Genomic DNA, 17,604 nt, shown 5'->3' with positions numbered 1-17,604 from the left:
CCAGGAAGGGGAAACTTTATTGACACATTCCTGGGGTCAGACACATCACATGATCACACTGACAGAACCACAGGCACATAGACACAGGCAACAGAGCATGCACAATGTCGGCACTAGCACAGTGTATATCCACCTTTCGCAGCAATGCAGGCTGCTATTCTCCCATGGAGACGATCGTAGAGATGCTGGATGTAGTCCTGTGGAACGGCTTGCCATGCCATTTCCACCTGGCGCCTCAGTTGGACCAGCGTTCGTGCTGGACGTGCAGACCGCGTGAGACGACGCTTCATCCAGTCCCAAACATGCTCAATGGGGGACAGATCCGGAGATCTTGCTGGCCAGGGTAGTTGACTTACACCTTCTAGAGCACGTTGGGTGGCACGGGATACATGCGGACGTGCATTGTCCTGTTGGAACAGCAAGTTCCCTTGCCGGTCTAGAAATGGTAGAACGATGGGTTCGATGACGGTTTGGATGTACCGTGCACTATTCAGTGTCCCCTCGACGATCACCAGTGGTGTACGGCCAGTGTAGGAGATCGCTCCCCACACCATGATGCCGGGTGTTGGCCCTGTGTGCCTCGGTCGTATGCAGTCCTGATTGTGGCGCTCACCTGCACGGCGCCAAACACGCATACGACCATCATTGGCACCAAGGCAGAAGCGACTCTCATCGCTGAAGACGACACGTCTCCATTCGTCCCTCCATTCACGCCTGTCGCGACACCACTGGAGGCGGGCTGCACGATGTTGGGGCGTGAGCGGAAGACGGCCTAACGGTGTGCGGGACCGTAGCCCAGCTTCATGGAGACGGTTGCGAATGGTCCTCGCCGATACCCCAGGAGCAACAGTGTCCCTAATTTGCTGGGAAGTGGCGGTGCGGTCCCCTACGGCACTGCGTAGGATCCTACGGTCTTGGCGTGCATCCGTGCGTCGCTGCGGTCCGGTCCCAGGTCGACGGGCACGTGCACCTTCCGCCGACCACTGGCGACAACATCGATGTACTGTGGAGACCTCAAGCCCCACGTGTTGAGCAATTCGGCGGTACGTCCACCCGGCCTCCCGCATGCCGACTATACGCCCTCGCTCAAAGTCCGTCAACTGCACATACTGTTCACGTCCACGCTGTCGCGGCATGCTACCAGTGTTAAAGACTGCGATGGAGCTCCGTATGCCACGGCAAACTGGCTGACACTGACGGCGGCGGTGCACAAATGCTGCGCAGCTAGCGCCATTCGACGGCCAACACCGCGGTTCCTGGTGTGTCCGCTGTGCCGTGCGTGTGATCATTGCTTGTACAGCCCTCTCGCAGTGTCCGGAGCAAGTATAGTGGGTCTGACACACCGGTGTCAATGTGTTCTTTTTTCCATTTCCAGGAGTGTATATCTGTTAATCTGTTCCATGCTCGTACTTTTTTTAACAACCTGCAATTGGGCACTGTGTCAACGCTCTCCGGAAACCTAGAAATACAGAATCTACCTGATGCCCTTCAACCACAGTTTTGAAGTACCTATCGCGTGAGAAAAGGGCAAACTGAGTTTCGCAGGAGCGGTGCTTTCTAAAACCATATTGATTGGCGCTGATAAACTTCTTTGCCTCAAGAAAATTACATTTGAACTGAGAATATGTTCAAGGATTCTTCAGCGAACCTATATTACGGATGGTGGTCTTTAATATCTGGGGTCCGTTCTTCTGCCCTACTTATACACAGTAGTCACTTGCGCTTTGTTTCAGTCGTTTGGGGCTTTTCGCTGGGCAAGAGATTCGCTATAAATGAAAGCTAAGTATGGGGCCATTGCCGTAGAGTTGTCTCTGAAAAACCGAATTGAAATTCCTGTCGTACCTTTTTCTTCCATTAAAATGAAGTTACGGCCGAATGCACCCTGAAAAGACGCAAATTGGGAAGGAGTACAGTGTCGCAGTAGCGCAGACTGGTGAGTGTATTCAGAGATTTGGAGGTCAGTACGTCCTTGTAACATTATGCCTGTCCAGTCCATAACTCATGCGTCACCAAAACAATCATATTAGACAATGTTCCTGGATGCGTTACGTATCCTTCTATGGCGAGAGTTTGCGACACGCATTCCCTCAGAACATTCGTGAATGGAACAGGACAGGAAACTGCTAATATTGGTACCAATTACCTTCCACCATGCACTGTACTTTGGTTGTGGAATACGTACGTAGATCCAAAAGTTGTTGGAAAGTAACGGCTAGTGTTTTCTGGAATTTTCTACAATCGTGAGAATGTCAGCAGAGAATATTACGCTTCACTACTTACGATAGCGAAGAAATATATTTTCCTCTTACATAAACGTCTTGAGAGGGGATAATGCTCGTCCCTCACAAATCTTTCAGGATTGCGATAGTTATCTTCCATCACACGTCAAGTAGAGTTGTGGCAAAACTGCATTATCTTTGCTTCGTAGCGATTCCACATCCGTCGCATACACAGGAATTCGCTTCCACTGATTAATTACTGATACTGGCTTTGAAGAAATGGGAAGGTGAATGGAGGTGTGTATTGATTCACAAAACGACTAGATTAGAGTAGATTAGACAGCAACATGTTTTACTTCCGGCCCCGGTAGTTAAGTGATCAGCGGGACAGAATGTCAATCCTAAGGGCCGGAGTTCGATTCTCGTCCGGGGCGGAGATTTTCTACGCTCAGAGACAGGATGTTGTGTTGTCCTAATCATCATTATTTCATCCCCATCGACGCGCCAGTCGCCGAAGTGGCGCCAACTCGAAAGACTTGCACCCGGCGAACGGTCTACCCGACGGGAGGCCCTAGTCACACGACATTTTTTATTATATCTTATACCTTGCGGTTTCTTTGTCAAACATCGGACCTGTTGACTGTCCCTCGTACATTCACTATACATTTTTTTATCTCAGGAATTCGAAATGCGTTAATTATCCTGCCCTGGTCCGCAGTGTGATGGTAGTGGTTGTATCCATCTAATTCTTGCCATTACGGGTGTAGACCGTAATTCAGGTATTTCCTCTCTGACTCCTTACAGCTGACTCCGATGAGGATTGCTTCCTAATCCCTTCTTATACGGAAGGATTTTTTTTTTATATATTGAAGGAAAGTAAATCCTTTATGCCTTTAAAGCCTTCATTGTCCTACCGATAGCACTCTCTTCGTCTAGGTCTTCGATTGCAGTAACCTCTACTCCTCTCTCGTCCCGAACAGGCCATGAAGGCTCAACGGTACCGATCGGCCGCCGTATCATCCATATCCCAGAGGCATCATTGGATGCAGGTACGGAGGGGCATGTAGTCAGCACACCGCTCTCCCGGCCATTTGCCAGTTTCAGAGACCGGAGCTGCTACTTCTCAACCAAGTAGCTCCTCAGTTTGCCTCACAAGGGCGGAGTGCACCCCGCTTGCCAACAGCACTCGGCAGGCCGAATGGTCACCCATCCAAGTGCTAGCCCAAACGGGCAGCGCTTAACTGCGGTGATCTGACGGGAACCGGTGTTACCTCTGTGGCAAGGCCGTTGTCACTAATCCCTACGCAGCCGCCGATTTGGACGCAGAATGCAATTGGTAAGGCGATCTCTGCTAAGAAATTACACTCACATTCTTTGTTCTTGTTTGGTGTACCATCGGTACACATTGTAACTAAAAAGAATGAACATTTACATATGGCACTTTATGTATAACCGACACAAAGGTGTTAAAACCTTTATTGCCCTGGAACTACTTTCTTTAGTATGTCACTATCTGGGAGACTTCAGAAATTTAAATGGGTTTGTACCACAAGGTCATAATTTTAACAACATCAGTGTACATCAGTGAAGTGCTGTGAAAGTGTAAGGCACGAATAATAAATACAGAACCCAAATATTGGCTGAATTTGTGCCAATAATTTGTAGCTGTGATAATCGTATGGAATCAAAGAGAAAGAAAATATAGTACCACAGAAGAGACTGATTTATCTGTGTGGTGCGGTCAGGATGTTTGGTACCGTAATCACGTAAGTAATTTTAATGTAGACAATGTTTCTCTAATTGAAGAATTTTACTAACATATTAAACACATAATTAATTGATGGTGTTCATGCTTTTGTATCTGTTGTGTTTAAATAAAAGTCAGAGTCTGTAACACGTTAAGTAGATTATTTGCTATTCATTGTTTTGTACGAGTATTTAAAGCTCAGAATGTTCTATAGTGTTTAAATGAAGGCCAGACCATGTAATACTTCAAGAATCTTCATTATGTACTTACAGGCTGTACGGGACATTCATCTGGTATTCCAGCCGCTTTCATTAGGGACTTCCAAAATTTTGGGCTAAAGCTTTGGATGGAATGGCAGATGTCGTCATTTGTATAACTGTACACGTTGCTCCAGCCCATGCTGCCTTGTCTGAGGACCTCTGTTTCTGCCTGAAAGAGATTAAATACCGATCAGCGTTCTCTGCCACCACGATAAATTTCTATTAAATCTGAAACTGTAGACAAATCCCGTGCAGGAAGTCTCTGGACAGACGAGAAAAATAAATGTAATTCTGTCCAGATAAATTCGTTCCTTGTGTTTCATACGGGTAAACAACCGGGTGCATTTTGATATAAATTGCTTCTTAACCTCCTACTTTAGTTAGTACTTAAGAAAGAAACGAATATTGTTTTACATTCGTTGAGGTTATTCCCTGTTAAATGATTTTCTCACTCTATCAAGTTTCCGCAGACTCTCTGAACTTAGGAGGCAACTACAATGACAGAAACAATGACACGGCCTCCCGCGTTAAGTCTTCATTGTTGTTGTGGTCTTCAGTCCTGAGACTGGTTTTATGCAGCTCTCCATGCTACTCTATCTTGTGGAAGCTTCATCATCTCCCAGTACCCACTGCAATCTACATCCTTCTGAATCTGTTTACTGTATTCATCTCTTGGTCTCCCTCTACGATTTTTACCCTCCACGCTGCCCTCCAATACTAAATTGGTGATCCCTTGATGCCTCAGAACATATCCTACCAACCGATCCTGTCTTCTAGTCAAGTTGTGCCACAAACTCCTCTTCTCCCCAATTGTGTTCAACACCTCCTCATTAGTTATGTGATCTACCCATCTAATGTTCAGCATTCTACTGTAGCACCACATTTCGAAAGCTTCTATTCTCTTCTTGTCCAAACTATTTATCGTCCATGTTTCTCTTCCATAAGTGGCTAAACTCCATACAAATAGCCGGCCGAAGTGGCCGTGCGGTTAAAGGCGCTGCAGTCTGGAACCGCAAGACTGCTACGGTCGCAGGTTCGAATCCTGCCTCGGGCATGGGTGTTTGTGATGTCCTTAGGTTAGTTAGGTTTAACTAGTTCTAAGTTCTAGGGGACTAATGACCTCAGAAGTTGAGTCCCATAGTGCTCAGAGCCATTTGAACCATCCATACAAATACTTTCAGAAACTACTTCCTGACACTTAAATCTATACTCCATGTTAACAAATGTCTCTTCTTCAGATACGCTTTCCTTGCCATTGCCAGTCTACATTTTATATCCTCTCTACTTCGACCATCATCAGTTATTTTGCTCCCCAAATAGCAAAATTCCTTTACTACTTTAAGTGTCTCATTTCCTAATCTAATTCCCTCAGCATCACCCGACTTAATTCGACTATATTCCATTATCCTCGTTTTGCTTTTCTTAATGTTCATCTTATATCCTTCTTTCAAGATACTGTCCATTCCGTTCAACTGCACTTCCAAGTCCTTTGCTGCCTCTGACAGAATTACAATGTCATTAGCGAACCTCAAAGTTTAAATTTCTTCCCCATGGATTTTAATACCTACTCCGAATTTTTCTTTTGTTTCCTGTACTGCTTGTTATTATACAGATTGAATAACATCGGGGAAAGGCTACAACCCTGTCTCTCTCCCTTCCCAACCACTGCTTCCCTTTCATGTCCCTCGACTCTTATAACTGCCATCTGGTTTCTGTACAAATTGTAAAATAGTCTTTCGCTCCCTGTTCAAAATGGCTCTGAGCACTATGGGACTTAACATCTATGGTCATCAGTCCCCTAGAACTTAGAACTACTTAAACCTAACTAACCTAAGGACACCACACAACACCCAGTCATCACGAGGCAGAGAAAATCCCTGACCCCGCCGGGAATCAAACCCGGGAACCCGGGCGTGGGAAGCGAGAACGCTACCGCACGACCACGAGCTGCGGACTCGCTCCCTGTACTTTACCCCTGCCACCTTCAGAATTTGACAGAGAGTCTTCATTATGTTTATTAAAACTGTACATATTTCATCTTATGTCTTTGTTATTCGCTCGTATTTGTATTCGTCTTGCTTCTACCGAACTCCCGAACAAACTGGAGATAGTATTGTTGGTGGTCTGTTTTTAAATGTAACTTTTCTAAATCAAGCCAAGACAATATTACCGAACATAAGAAATGTCTGTGCTCCTTATCAGGTTTTCTCTTTTATAAGGTGCATTTACAGTGATTTAATTCCTTATACTCTGTTCTTATATCACGGCGAACGTAGGCTGCAAAATTTATGATTTTGTACGGCAGATGGGATAACTGTAGTTGTGGGATGTGCTTAACATGGTAAGCGTTGTAGAGAAGCAATAAGCGAATGGTGCATTCAGAGCACCAGAAACCAGAACTTCTGAAAGAAAAGATAAAAATGAAATGAAATAAACAAAAGTAAGAGAAATACAACAAAAATTATTAATGGAAACGGAATTCTAACAACTTGTTATTTAGGAGATGCTGAACTCTGAAACGTATGCCCTATTGCTGGCGTCATTCTCTACATATTATCTTTGTCTTAACGCCTAGATCTGATTCTGAATGTCACAGGTTTAAAAATCAGATAATATAGATCGAGACTTTAACGCCCCTGGGAGAAATAACACAGTAATATTTGAGGTAATAGAAAGCAAATGGACGTTGAGATGATCACATAGGTCTTAAACAGTTGTAACTGATTATTGTGATCTGTATGATGGTGGAACGAAATGAGGTGCGTACAGAGGCTGACGTATCAGAAGGTACTGTTTTAGTTACTCATTTGGGAAAAGTTTAGGTTCTACGACGAAATGTGGGTGTAAATTAAACCCTCACCTTGTAATTGAACAGTTAATGATTGAGGAATGCATTAGAGCTTTTATCCGCTGAGTTACAAGCAGTTCCAGACATGACACTGGACCTCATCTGTAATCCAGAGCTCATCCATAGATAAGTTGTCGTCAATGATGTCCCTCTTTGTTAATAAAAAGAAACTAATAATATCTGGTTCTTGTTAATTAGCAACATGATCGTCGGTACGTCTGAATGAATGCTCAGCAGCACTGAAGAGGGTCTACTACCTTCAAGATTTTGAACGGCGCGTCAACCTCTTGCTGAAACACATCAGTTTCTATTTCGCTGTCACGTGTGTCTTCAGAACCTGAGATTTCATTGTGCATTTCGAAAGCACCGACAATCCCAGACCATTAAAAATGTCAAACCTTTCTCATTTTTATGCGTCTTTTTATTACACTGAGCTCTACGCCGTACACTTACTTTTCCAGAATATTTCACGACTATTCCTATAGCTCATCTTACTGGCAGTCAATTACTGTTTTCATTTAATGCCCTTACTAAAATACCTTCCAACAGACGTTTCAGAAGAGGGACATGCTGAGATTGTGTCTCTTGTTTCTGTCTCTCGTCTCTCTGCTCGCCTCTCCGTTTTATAAGAGGAGCGTTGTTTTCTTCAAATGCGTTAATTATTTAAGAGAGGATATTAAATGCAAGTTAAATGTCTTGTTGCTTAAATGCAAGATAGATATCTTACCTTCTTGTTGCTCATAAGATGGAAACGAAAGCTACAGAACAGGTTCTAGAGATAATTAGAAACAGCTTAAATATTTCAGGAAGAAACTAGGTGAAGCATTCCATTATGAAATTTCGAGACTCGTCATGTCGGACAAAATACAAACGATAAAGAAGTCTTTTTAGTGCTTCAAGAATATTGGCACACGTGTCGCCAGGTTCAGCCATTCGCATTCTTCACCAGTTGTTTTACGGTCACTATATGTTTAGAAATTAGTAAGTCCGGTATTTCAGAATATTTTCGCAGTAGCACGTTTTGAACGTATTGAAGACATTTGTACCATAACGTAAGCATATCATTCGATATCATGCAGTAATATCTTACGAAAGGAATTTTCTTACTATCATTTTTCTTTTGAACTTTTCACTTACAGAAATCTTTAACTTCCTCTTTAGCCACTGAACTTACCATGTAGTTAGCAAGATTTAGCTGTTTCAGGCATGAAATCAATCAGTGCATCGCACGAAGTATACTGGAGGAAAATATAGTCTGTCAGTGAGACGAAGAGTTCATAGGTCTTAATTTCCATATTCGAAAAAGGGGACTACTCTCAGCAGTTAGTCTGATATAAATCCTGACTATCTTTCTCTTGCATCCGTAAAAACTGACAGTCAAACGTCTCTTGATTGTTTAAAAGATATGCGTTGTATTCAAATATTCAATTACAACAAACGACTGAAGTTCATTTTAAGTAATTAACCAATTTACTCACTGTTAATCCTGTTCCGAAAGGGTATTTGAAGAACAGGTGTCCTTCGAACAACATGTCGGAATCGTCTCGGCGACGATAGACGTCGAACATCATCTCTGCAGTTCCTTGTTCTTCGCAGCTGCCCACTTCTTTGACGTCAATTGAGTAGGATCCCTGCAGAAGGATAATGGATTTTTAGTAAATATAATTGGAAAAAGAGTATTAAGACATCATTTATTAAACAAAAAGCCAGCCGTTGTGGCCGAGCGGTTCTAGGTGCTTCAGTCCGGAACCGCTCTGCTGCTACGGTCGCAGGTTCGAATCCTGTCTCGGGCATGGATTTGTGTGCTGTCGTTAGGTTAGTTAGGTTTAAGTTTTTTTACGTCTAGGGGACTCATGACCTCCGATTTTGAGTCCCATGGTGCTCAGAGACATTTGAAACATTTATTAAACAAAACAATGAACAAAAATGTGGCAGTACGACATGAAGTGCATAAGCAGTTGATATTTTATGACAGTGCTAACCTCTCGAGAACAACGACATGGTAACAATAGTAATCTCCAGTCTAAGGCGGGATTAGAAGCCAGAACTGGTAAGGCATGCTGTAAGTCTAAACTATGAGTGTTATGATTATTTCTGATTAGGGCTAACAGTCAAAACTGCAGCCTTAGTTCTGCGAGCTCAGAAATGGAGCAGTGAAGCTGAAAAATCGCAAGAAGGGGCTATGGTCAAAAATCAGTGCAATGGGAACGCTTCTGAAGCAGATATGACTTGTTAACACCGGAGTGCTTAAATGGCTTGATGTTTGGAAGTAGTTGTATTGAACTAAAAATTCTTAGAAGCGTATGCGCTGGGTCTTCGTGACGAGCCTTCTGTATAACACGAAAGCACTGTGACAACATCCAAAGTAATGGATGTAGCAAAAATAAGGGGTTGACTTCATATGAAGAGCATACGTCATGGCACTTTAAGAACTGATGCCATAAACGCTGGACATCTATTGACACTATGAGAGTACAGACAAATGGAAAGCTGGCGTTACGGAGTTCGTTCAGTGATGTTACAGTCGAGTTAACATCCGGGATGGTAACGAAAGAATAGTCAATAGCGCTGAGTAGTACTTTAAGTAGGTATTGTTAAGAATTGCTGGAAGATACCATATGGTTATTTGATGAATTTATACGGTATACATCATACTTTCAGAGAGTATTTCCTCATGAAAGAGAAGCTGAAAATATGATCTCGCTACACCGGTCTCTGAGAACAACTGTCTTGCGGTAGAACAGCTCTTTCGGGAAAGTCAAGAGATATATAACGACGCTAGATTACATATTGACAGTTGTCTTGAAATCTCAGCAGAATATGCGGCACAAAAACAAATGGAACTGTTTCACAACTGGAAGGTGTACCTCGCTGTACAAGTAATCTCTATTATCACTATGTCAGCGTATGGAATATAAAGTGCCTTAGTAAAGCGAGGATGTCTTCGGAACGAAAAAAACATGCGAGCTGTGAGTCTTTAGTGTTTCCAGTGTACCAACAGATCACTGTCACGTAGACATAAATTAATGAAAATCGCGATATTTCGTATCAAATCAACATCTCAAAAATCCCAATTCATCAAATAAGTTGGGGTTGGGTTGTTTGGGGGAAGAGACTAAACAGCGGGGTCATCGGTCTCATCGGATTAGGGAAGGACGGGGAAGGAAGTCGGCCGTGCCCTTTCAAAGGAATCATCCCGGCATTTACCTGGAGCGATTTAGGGAAATCACGGATAACCTAAATCAGGATGGCCGGACGCGGGATTGAACCGTCGTCCTCCCGAATACGAGTCCAGTGTGCTAACCACTGCGCCACCTCGCTCGGTGTCACATAAGTCTGTGCCAAAACGTTGAGGGCATCACTTTGAAAGACCACTTACAACTTGATGCGGCATCTGACCCATTTTATGGGGAACATGGGTTCCACACTGGTGTGTTCAAAATTAATAAGCGGTACGACTCTAGTTCTGTGGATTTTCAACTGATATAACAATTGTTTCTTAACGATGCTTCGTACGTAAACAAAATCTTTCATAAAACGGCTGCAACAGTTTGCAGTTTTCGTAAACACTATTCGGATAGTTGTAACTATTTTAAAAGCCATTGGCATAAAGCTATTAATCGAGCCTAGAACGGTTGAAATGCGCTGGGTTGTACTATTCGCAGAACGCATGCACGTTCAAATTGCATCGTAGTCGCATGTGGATAGTGGTTTATCGCTGCTGAGGTATTAGTTGTGTTTCTCTCGCCAGTAACTGTTCTTTTTCTTAGAATATTTTATTATTCACACTTACAGTTTCGAAAGACAATATCAAAAATAACGTAAAAGCAAACGTCGTATGGCATTATTGGTTGGGATATCCCACTGGGTGGTTACCGCCGCCCGTCGGAAAGCTTGATGTTGCTCACCACACATCGGCCTCTTTCCTTGCGGACGTGTGACGGATGTGTCGTATGTGTAGTTGTAGAGTTTAGGTGAGTATAATGGGTAAGTGCATCGTGTAGTTTTATGTTTATGTTACACGATGAAGTGAGTAGTAAGAGGATGGAAACCGGTGGCAGCACGTAGTGTACTCCTGTCGAATAGCATCTAGGGGACTGCCGAACTTAACGTTTCATGCAGCGGACGGACCACCGTCAACAGTGCCATATGCCATCACTTTAAGAGACGGTCCGAGATACCTGGAACAAGGAACTTTACGCCAACAATTCTTCTCCCCTTGCCGACCAATGTGGTGAATTGTTAAATGAGGGCCACTTGTTTAACTACCCTTCCAGCCTTTGGACGTGGGTGTTATTTCGAAGTGGTATCCAAAAAACCCCGAAATTTGTATGTTGCTCCAAAATGTTTACGGGTTCAGTGAAATACCGTTAGGCGTCTCTCCATACGGCAGTGTGGTAAGTCGTTACGAGCTGAGTGATTTGGTTAGCTGTTGGTGAGCATGTTTCAACGGCAGAGTTTCCATGATTTGCGTTTTTGCAACAGCTGATATGAAAAAGTAGAGTGTTAATATAAAGTTTCGATTTACACGTGGGAAAACCGCTGCATAAAATCTTCAAAAAGCTTGTGAAGACGACACACTACGTCTTATAAAGACTTACGACTGGGATGACTGTTATAATACACTCCTGGAAATTGAAATAAGAACACCGTGAATTCATTGTCCCAGGAAGGGGAAACTTTATTGACACATTCCTGGGGTCAGATACATCACATGATCACACTGACAGAACCACAGGCACATAGACACAGGCAACAGAGCATGCACAATGTCGGCACTAGTACAGTGTATATCCACCTTTCGCAGCAATGCAGGCTGCTATTCTCCCATGGAGACGATCGTAGAGATGCTGGATGTAGTCCTGTGGAACGGCTTGCCATGCCATTTCCACCTGGCGCCTCAGTTGGACCAGCGTTCGTGCTGGACGTGCAGACCGCGTGAGACGACGCTTCATCCAGTTCCAAACATGCTCAATTGGGGGACAGATCCGGAGATATTGCTGGCCAAGGTAGTTGACTTACACCTTCTAGAGCACGTTGGGTGGCACGGGATACATGCGGACGTGCATTGTCCTGTTGGAACAGCAAGTTCCCTTGCCGGTCTAGGAATGGTAGAACGATGGGTTCGATGACGGTTTGGATGTACCGTGCACTATTCAGTGTCCCCTCGACGATCACCAGTGGTGTACGGCCAGTGTAGGAGATCGCTCCCCACACCATAATGCCGGGTGTTGGCCCTGTGTGCCTCGGTCGTATGCAGTCCTGATTGTGGCGCTCACCTGCACGGCGCCAAACACGCATACGACCGTCATTGGCACCAAGGCAGAAGCGACTCTCATCGCTGAAGACGACACGTCTCCATTCGTCCCTCCATTCACGCCTGTCGCGACACCACTGGAGGCGGGCTGCACGATGTTGGGGCGTGAGCGGAAGACGGCCTAACGGTGTGCGGGACCGTAGCCCAGCTTCATGGAGACGGTTGCGAATGGTCCTCGCCGATACCCCAGGAGCAACAGTGTCCCTAATTTGCTGGGAAGTGGCGGTGCGGTCCCCTACGGCACTGCGTAGGATCCTACGGTCTTGGCGTGCATCTGTGCGTCGCTGCGGTCCGGTCCCAGGTCGACGGGCACGTGCACCTTCCGCCGACCACTGGCGACAACATCGATGTACTGTGGAGACCTCACGCCCCACGTGTTGAGCAATTCGGCGGTACGTCCACCCGGCCTCCCGCATGCCCACTATACCCCCTCGCTCAAAGTCCGTCAACTGCACATACGGTTCACGTCCACGCTGTCGCGGCATGCTACCAGTGTTAAAGACTGCGATGGAGCTCCGTATGCCACGGCAAACTGGCTGACACTGACGGCGGCGGTGCACAAATGCTGCGCAGCTAGCGCCATTCGACGGCCAACACCGCGGTTCCTGGTGTGTCCGCTGTGCCGTGCGTGTGATCACTGCTTGTACAGCCCTCTCGCAGTGTCCGGAGCAAGTATGGTGGGTCTGACACACCGGTGTCAATGTGTTCTTTTTTCCATTTCCAGTAGTGTATTTTCGAAAACGGTCGAACCCCGACTGACGATGGTGGCCGTTCCGGCCGGTAGTCAAATGGTATCAAACCAGAAAATATTTAGAAAGTGAGTCATCTGATTGTACTAGATCGCAGACAGAGGGTCCAAGATGTCTGCACTGCATTGGTGATGAGTTATGGTGCATTTTAACATGAAAGGGATTGCAGTGAAGATGTGCTAAGACTAATACAAGATGACCAGAAGCCACATCACTTGGAAGCCTGTAGATAACTTAAATAAACGATACAAGGCAATATAAACGTTCTTTCAAAGGTAGTAACTGTTGACGAAAGGGGGTACTACGGCTACGACAGTGAAACCAAGCAGCAATCGTTACAATGGAAGAATCCATTTTCACCTCGGCCAGAAGAAGCTATACAAGAGTAACATTAAGTCCTTATTAATCTATTCATTTACAATGACGGGATTGTTCGTAAAGATTTTGTCCCTTCTTGTCTACATCTACATCTACATCTACAAGGATTCTCTGCCAATCACACTCAAATGCCTGGCAGAGGGTTCATCGAACCATCTTCACAATAATTCTTTTTTATTCCACCCTCGGACATTCACGGAAAAAAACGAACAGCTATGTCTTTCTGTGCGAGCTCTGATTTCCCTTATTTTATTATTATGATCGTTTCTCCCTACTTAGGTCGGCTACAACAAAATATTTTGGCATTCGGTGAAGGTTGGCGACTGGAAGAAAGAAGATCCCACCGCAACGAGAAACGCCTTTTTTTTACCGACGTCCACCTCAAATTCTGTATCATGTCTGTGGCACTCTCTCCTCTATTTCTCGATAATACAAAACGTACTGCACTTCTCTGAACTTTCTCGATGTATTACGTTAATCCCGCCTGGTAAGAATCCCATACAGCGCAGTAGTACTCCAACATAGGACGAATAAACGTAGTGTAGCAAGTCTGTTTAGTAGATCTGTCGCATCACCTAAGTGTTCTGCCAATAAAAATCAGTCTTTGTTTCATCTTTCCTAAACATTTTCTATGGGTTCTTCCCCATTTAAGATGTTCTTAATTGTAATTCCTAGGTATTTAGTTGAATTAGCGTCTTTTAGATCCGATTGATTTATCGTGTAGGCGAAGTTTATCGGATTCCTTATAGCACTCATATAAATGACCTTACACATGTCATTCTGAGGGTCAATTGCTAATTTGCGCACCATATAGACATCTTTTCTAAATCTTTTTGCAACTCATTTGATCTTCTGATAACTCTGCTAGACGTAAAAGACAGCAGAAGCTGCAAACAACTTAAGACAGCGCTCCGATTGTCTAATAAAATCGTCAACATACAGGGTGATTATAATTAAAGTTAAACTTTCAAAACGCTGTACAAATAACACCACTGGTCAGAATAACGTCAAATTGCAACGGAACATTATCGGAGACGGGGGAAACTGTACGGCCGAAGAAAAAAATAGAGTGAAAATCGATCAATGGATGGTGCTCTGCGTGTCAGAATACGTAAATAAAAACACCTTCCATGCACACGATCCATTGGAGTTGGTATAAATACGCCAGGCACACGGCTTTTCCTCCTTTCACGGCTGTGACGTTCGACATGACTGTCTCAATGCAGGATCGCGCTCTGCTTGTAAAGCTGCATTACAAGAACGATGACTGTGAACACGTCGCTCTGCGGAAGCTCCAAACACTGAAGAGTTTAAAAAAAGGCGTTGGTCCGATGGCTGCCGTGAGTCTGGAGAAAATGAGTCGGAAATTCGAAAAGACGGGTTCTTTTGGTGTGCAAGCTCGTAGAGGGAGGAAACGAATTGATTCCACGTCAGTAGAAGCAATGGCCGTAGCAATGCAGGAGGAGACGAGTGGTGGTGTGCGAACGTGTAGTGCCACGGTTCAAATGGCTCTGAGCACTATGGGACTTAACTTCTAAGGTCATCAGTCCCCTAGAACTTAGAACTACTTAAACCTAACTAACCTAAGGACATCACACACATCCATGCCCGAGGCAGGATTCGAACCTGCGACCGTAGCGGTCCTGCAGTTCCAAACTGTAGCGCCTAGAACCGCACGGCCACCACGGCCGGCGTTTAGTAGACGGAGAATTGCCCAAACATTGGACATACCCAGGAGCACGGTACGTAAAATCCTACGAAACATTCTTCTTTGATATCCATTCAAAATTACGCATGTACAAGACTTGCTTCCTGTTGAACCTTTGCTTTAGAGTTTCTTGCTCGCATGAAAGTGGACAGTGACTGGCCGTGGAAGATTTTGTGGACAGACGAAGCCCACTTCAATCTAACAGGATATGTCAATACACAGAATTGTCGGATATGGGCAACGGAAAACCCACCACTTCATCCTGAAATGGTCACTGTGTGGTGCGGGTTAACGGCATCATTTATCACAGGGCCATATTTCTTCGAAGAGACAGGTGATTCCGGTCCTGTTACCTGTACCGTCACTGGTAAGCGCTATGAGTGTCATTTGCGCTACCATGTCATTTCAGCTCTCCAACAGCGTGGATGTGTGGATGGGATCATTTTTATGCTAGATGGCGCACCTCCGCACATTGCAAATCCAGTTAAGCATCTGCTGAAGCACCATTCGGAAATACTAGAATTATCATCCGCCATTTCCTTACAGCCTGGCCGTCCCGATCCCATGATCTTAATCCATGTGACTTCTGGCTATGGGGCTATCTGAAAGATGTTGTGTTCAGTGTTCCGATAGCAAACTTAGCTGCACTGAAGGCACGCATTGCGTAACACATTCTGAACGTGACCCCGGAAACACTTCGATCAGTTAAGGAACATGCATTTTCTCGATTTCAACTTGTTGCTGAAAACGGTGGACAGCATATTGAATATATTTTGCATCAGTCACACGGAAATTAATAATCCGTTTCGATTTTGATTGATGGTTTTATGCGGTTTTTGGCCTTGGGACAATTAAAATCCGTTGTGATGTGATTGATGCTTTGCATGCAGTTTATGACCTCGGGATAATTAAAACAGATTTTTCCCATCCGATGTGATTTTATCTTGCCGTGGTGGATGGGCTTACGTAACTAACAGCATCACACCTTTACCCCCATGCAAAGTGAATAGTACATTTTGTTTAACGTCAAACGTACACCACAGGCATTGTTGTATGATTCATTTGTCATTTTTAGTCGACCAATGTTAAATTATGATGCTTACAGCACCATCTATTGCTAAATTTTGTAACTATTTACTTTTCTTCTGTCATAAGTTTTCTCCCTTCTCCTATAATATTCCGTTGCAGTTTGACGTCATTCTGACCAGTGGTGCTATTTCTACAGCGGTTTGAAAGTTTAATTTTAATCACCCTGTAGATAAGGAACAGCAGAGGCCCTATTACACAACCTTGGGGAATGCCGGAAATCATTTCTGTTTTATTCGATGACCTTCCGTCAGTTGCTAAGAACTGTGAAATCTTTGACAGGAAATCATGAATCCAATTGCGTAACTGAGACGATATTCCACAAGCAGGTCATTTGATTACAAGCCACTTGTGAGCTACAGTGTTAAATGCATTCTGAAAATATAAAAATAAGGAATCGGTTTGATATCCACTGTCGATGGCACTCGACATTTCGTGACAATCAATTTGCGTTAGGGAAGTTAAATGCTACCACAGAGGCAGTTCTGATGTTGTTTTTGACAATACAAATAAGACAAAAATATCAAGACTTGCATGTGGTCAGATGTAAACAGCTGTACTGCTACGGTTTAAGGCGTTTGACGGAGGACACGAGGAGAAAATACTTTCACAGATGTGATAAACGATATTTTATATACTTCACCAAGACAATGTACGACGGCATATACGCGCAACATTATTCGTAATTTTTTTATTAAAAACATAATTACAATTATTATTACAAGACTTGGTCCCATGTGAATTCTCCCCCTTCTCCAAGATCAAGATCAAAACCTCTTCATCTCAGAGTAGCTACCTACGTTTTCAGTTATTTGTTGAATGTATTCCAATCTCTGCTTTCCACAACAGTTTTCGATCTCTACAGCTCCCTCTAATAACGTGGAAGTCATTCCCTGATGTTTTAACAGATGTCCTGCCATCGAGTCACTTCTCCATGTCAGTGTTTTCCACATATTCATTTCCTCTCCGATTTCGGACAGAACATCCTCATTCCTTACCTTATCAGTCCACTAAGCTTCAACATTCGCCTGTAGCACTACATCTCAAATGCTTCGATTCTCTCCTGTTCCGGTTTTTCCACAGTCCATGTTTCACTACCGTACAACGCTGTGCTCCAAACGCACATTCTCAGAAATTTCTTCCCCAAATTAAGGACTATGTTTAATAATAATAGATTTCTCTCGGCCAGGAATGCCCTTATTGCCAATGCTGGTGTGCTTTTGATGTCCTCCTTGCTCCTTCCGTCATCGGTTATTTAGCTGCCTAGATAGACTACTTAAAATCATCTACTG

General features: G+C 44.1%; 1 protein-coding gene across 1 annotated transcript in view; it reads right to left on the bottom strand.

Annotated features, from left to right (window-relative positions):
• The window catches only part of LOC124613914, a 35,376-nt gene that overhangs the window by 7,398 nt on the left and 10,374 nt on the right, over positions 1-17,604 (bottom strand). The window contains exons 2-3 of the mRNA XM_047142661.1: positions 8,553-8,705; positions 4,237-4,395 (exon numbers count right to left, since the gene is read on the bottom strand). Of these exons, the coding sequence (XP_046998617.1) occupies positions 4,237-4,395; positions 8,553-8,705 (312 nt within the window). The remainder of the gene's footprint in view (positions 1-4,236; positions 4,396-8,552; positions 8,706-17,604) is intronic.

This window comes from Schistocerca americana, chromosome 4 (genome assembly GCF_021461395.2).
Source record: "Schistocerca americana isolate TAMUIC-IGC-003095 chromosome 4, iqSchAmer2.1, whole genome shotgun sequence".
Taxonomy (NCBI): domain Eukaryota; kingdom Metazoa; phylum Arthropoda; class Insecta; order Orthoptera; family Acrididae; genus Schistocerca; species Schistocerca americana.
This window is presented reverse-complemented; position numbering and strand designations above follow the sequence as displayed.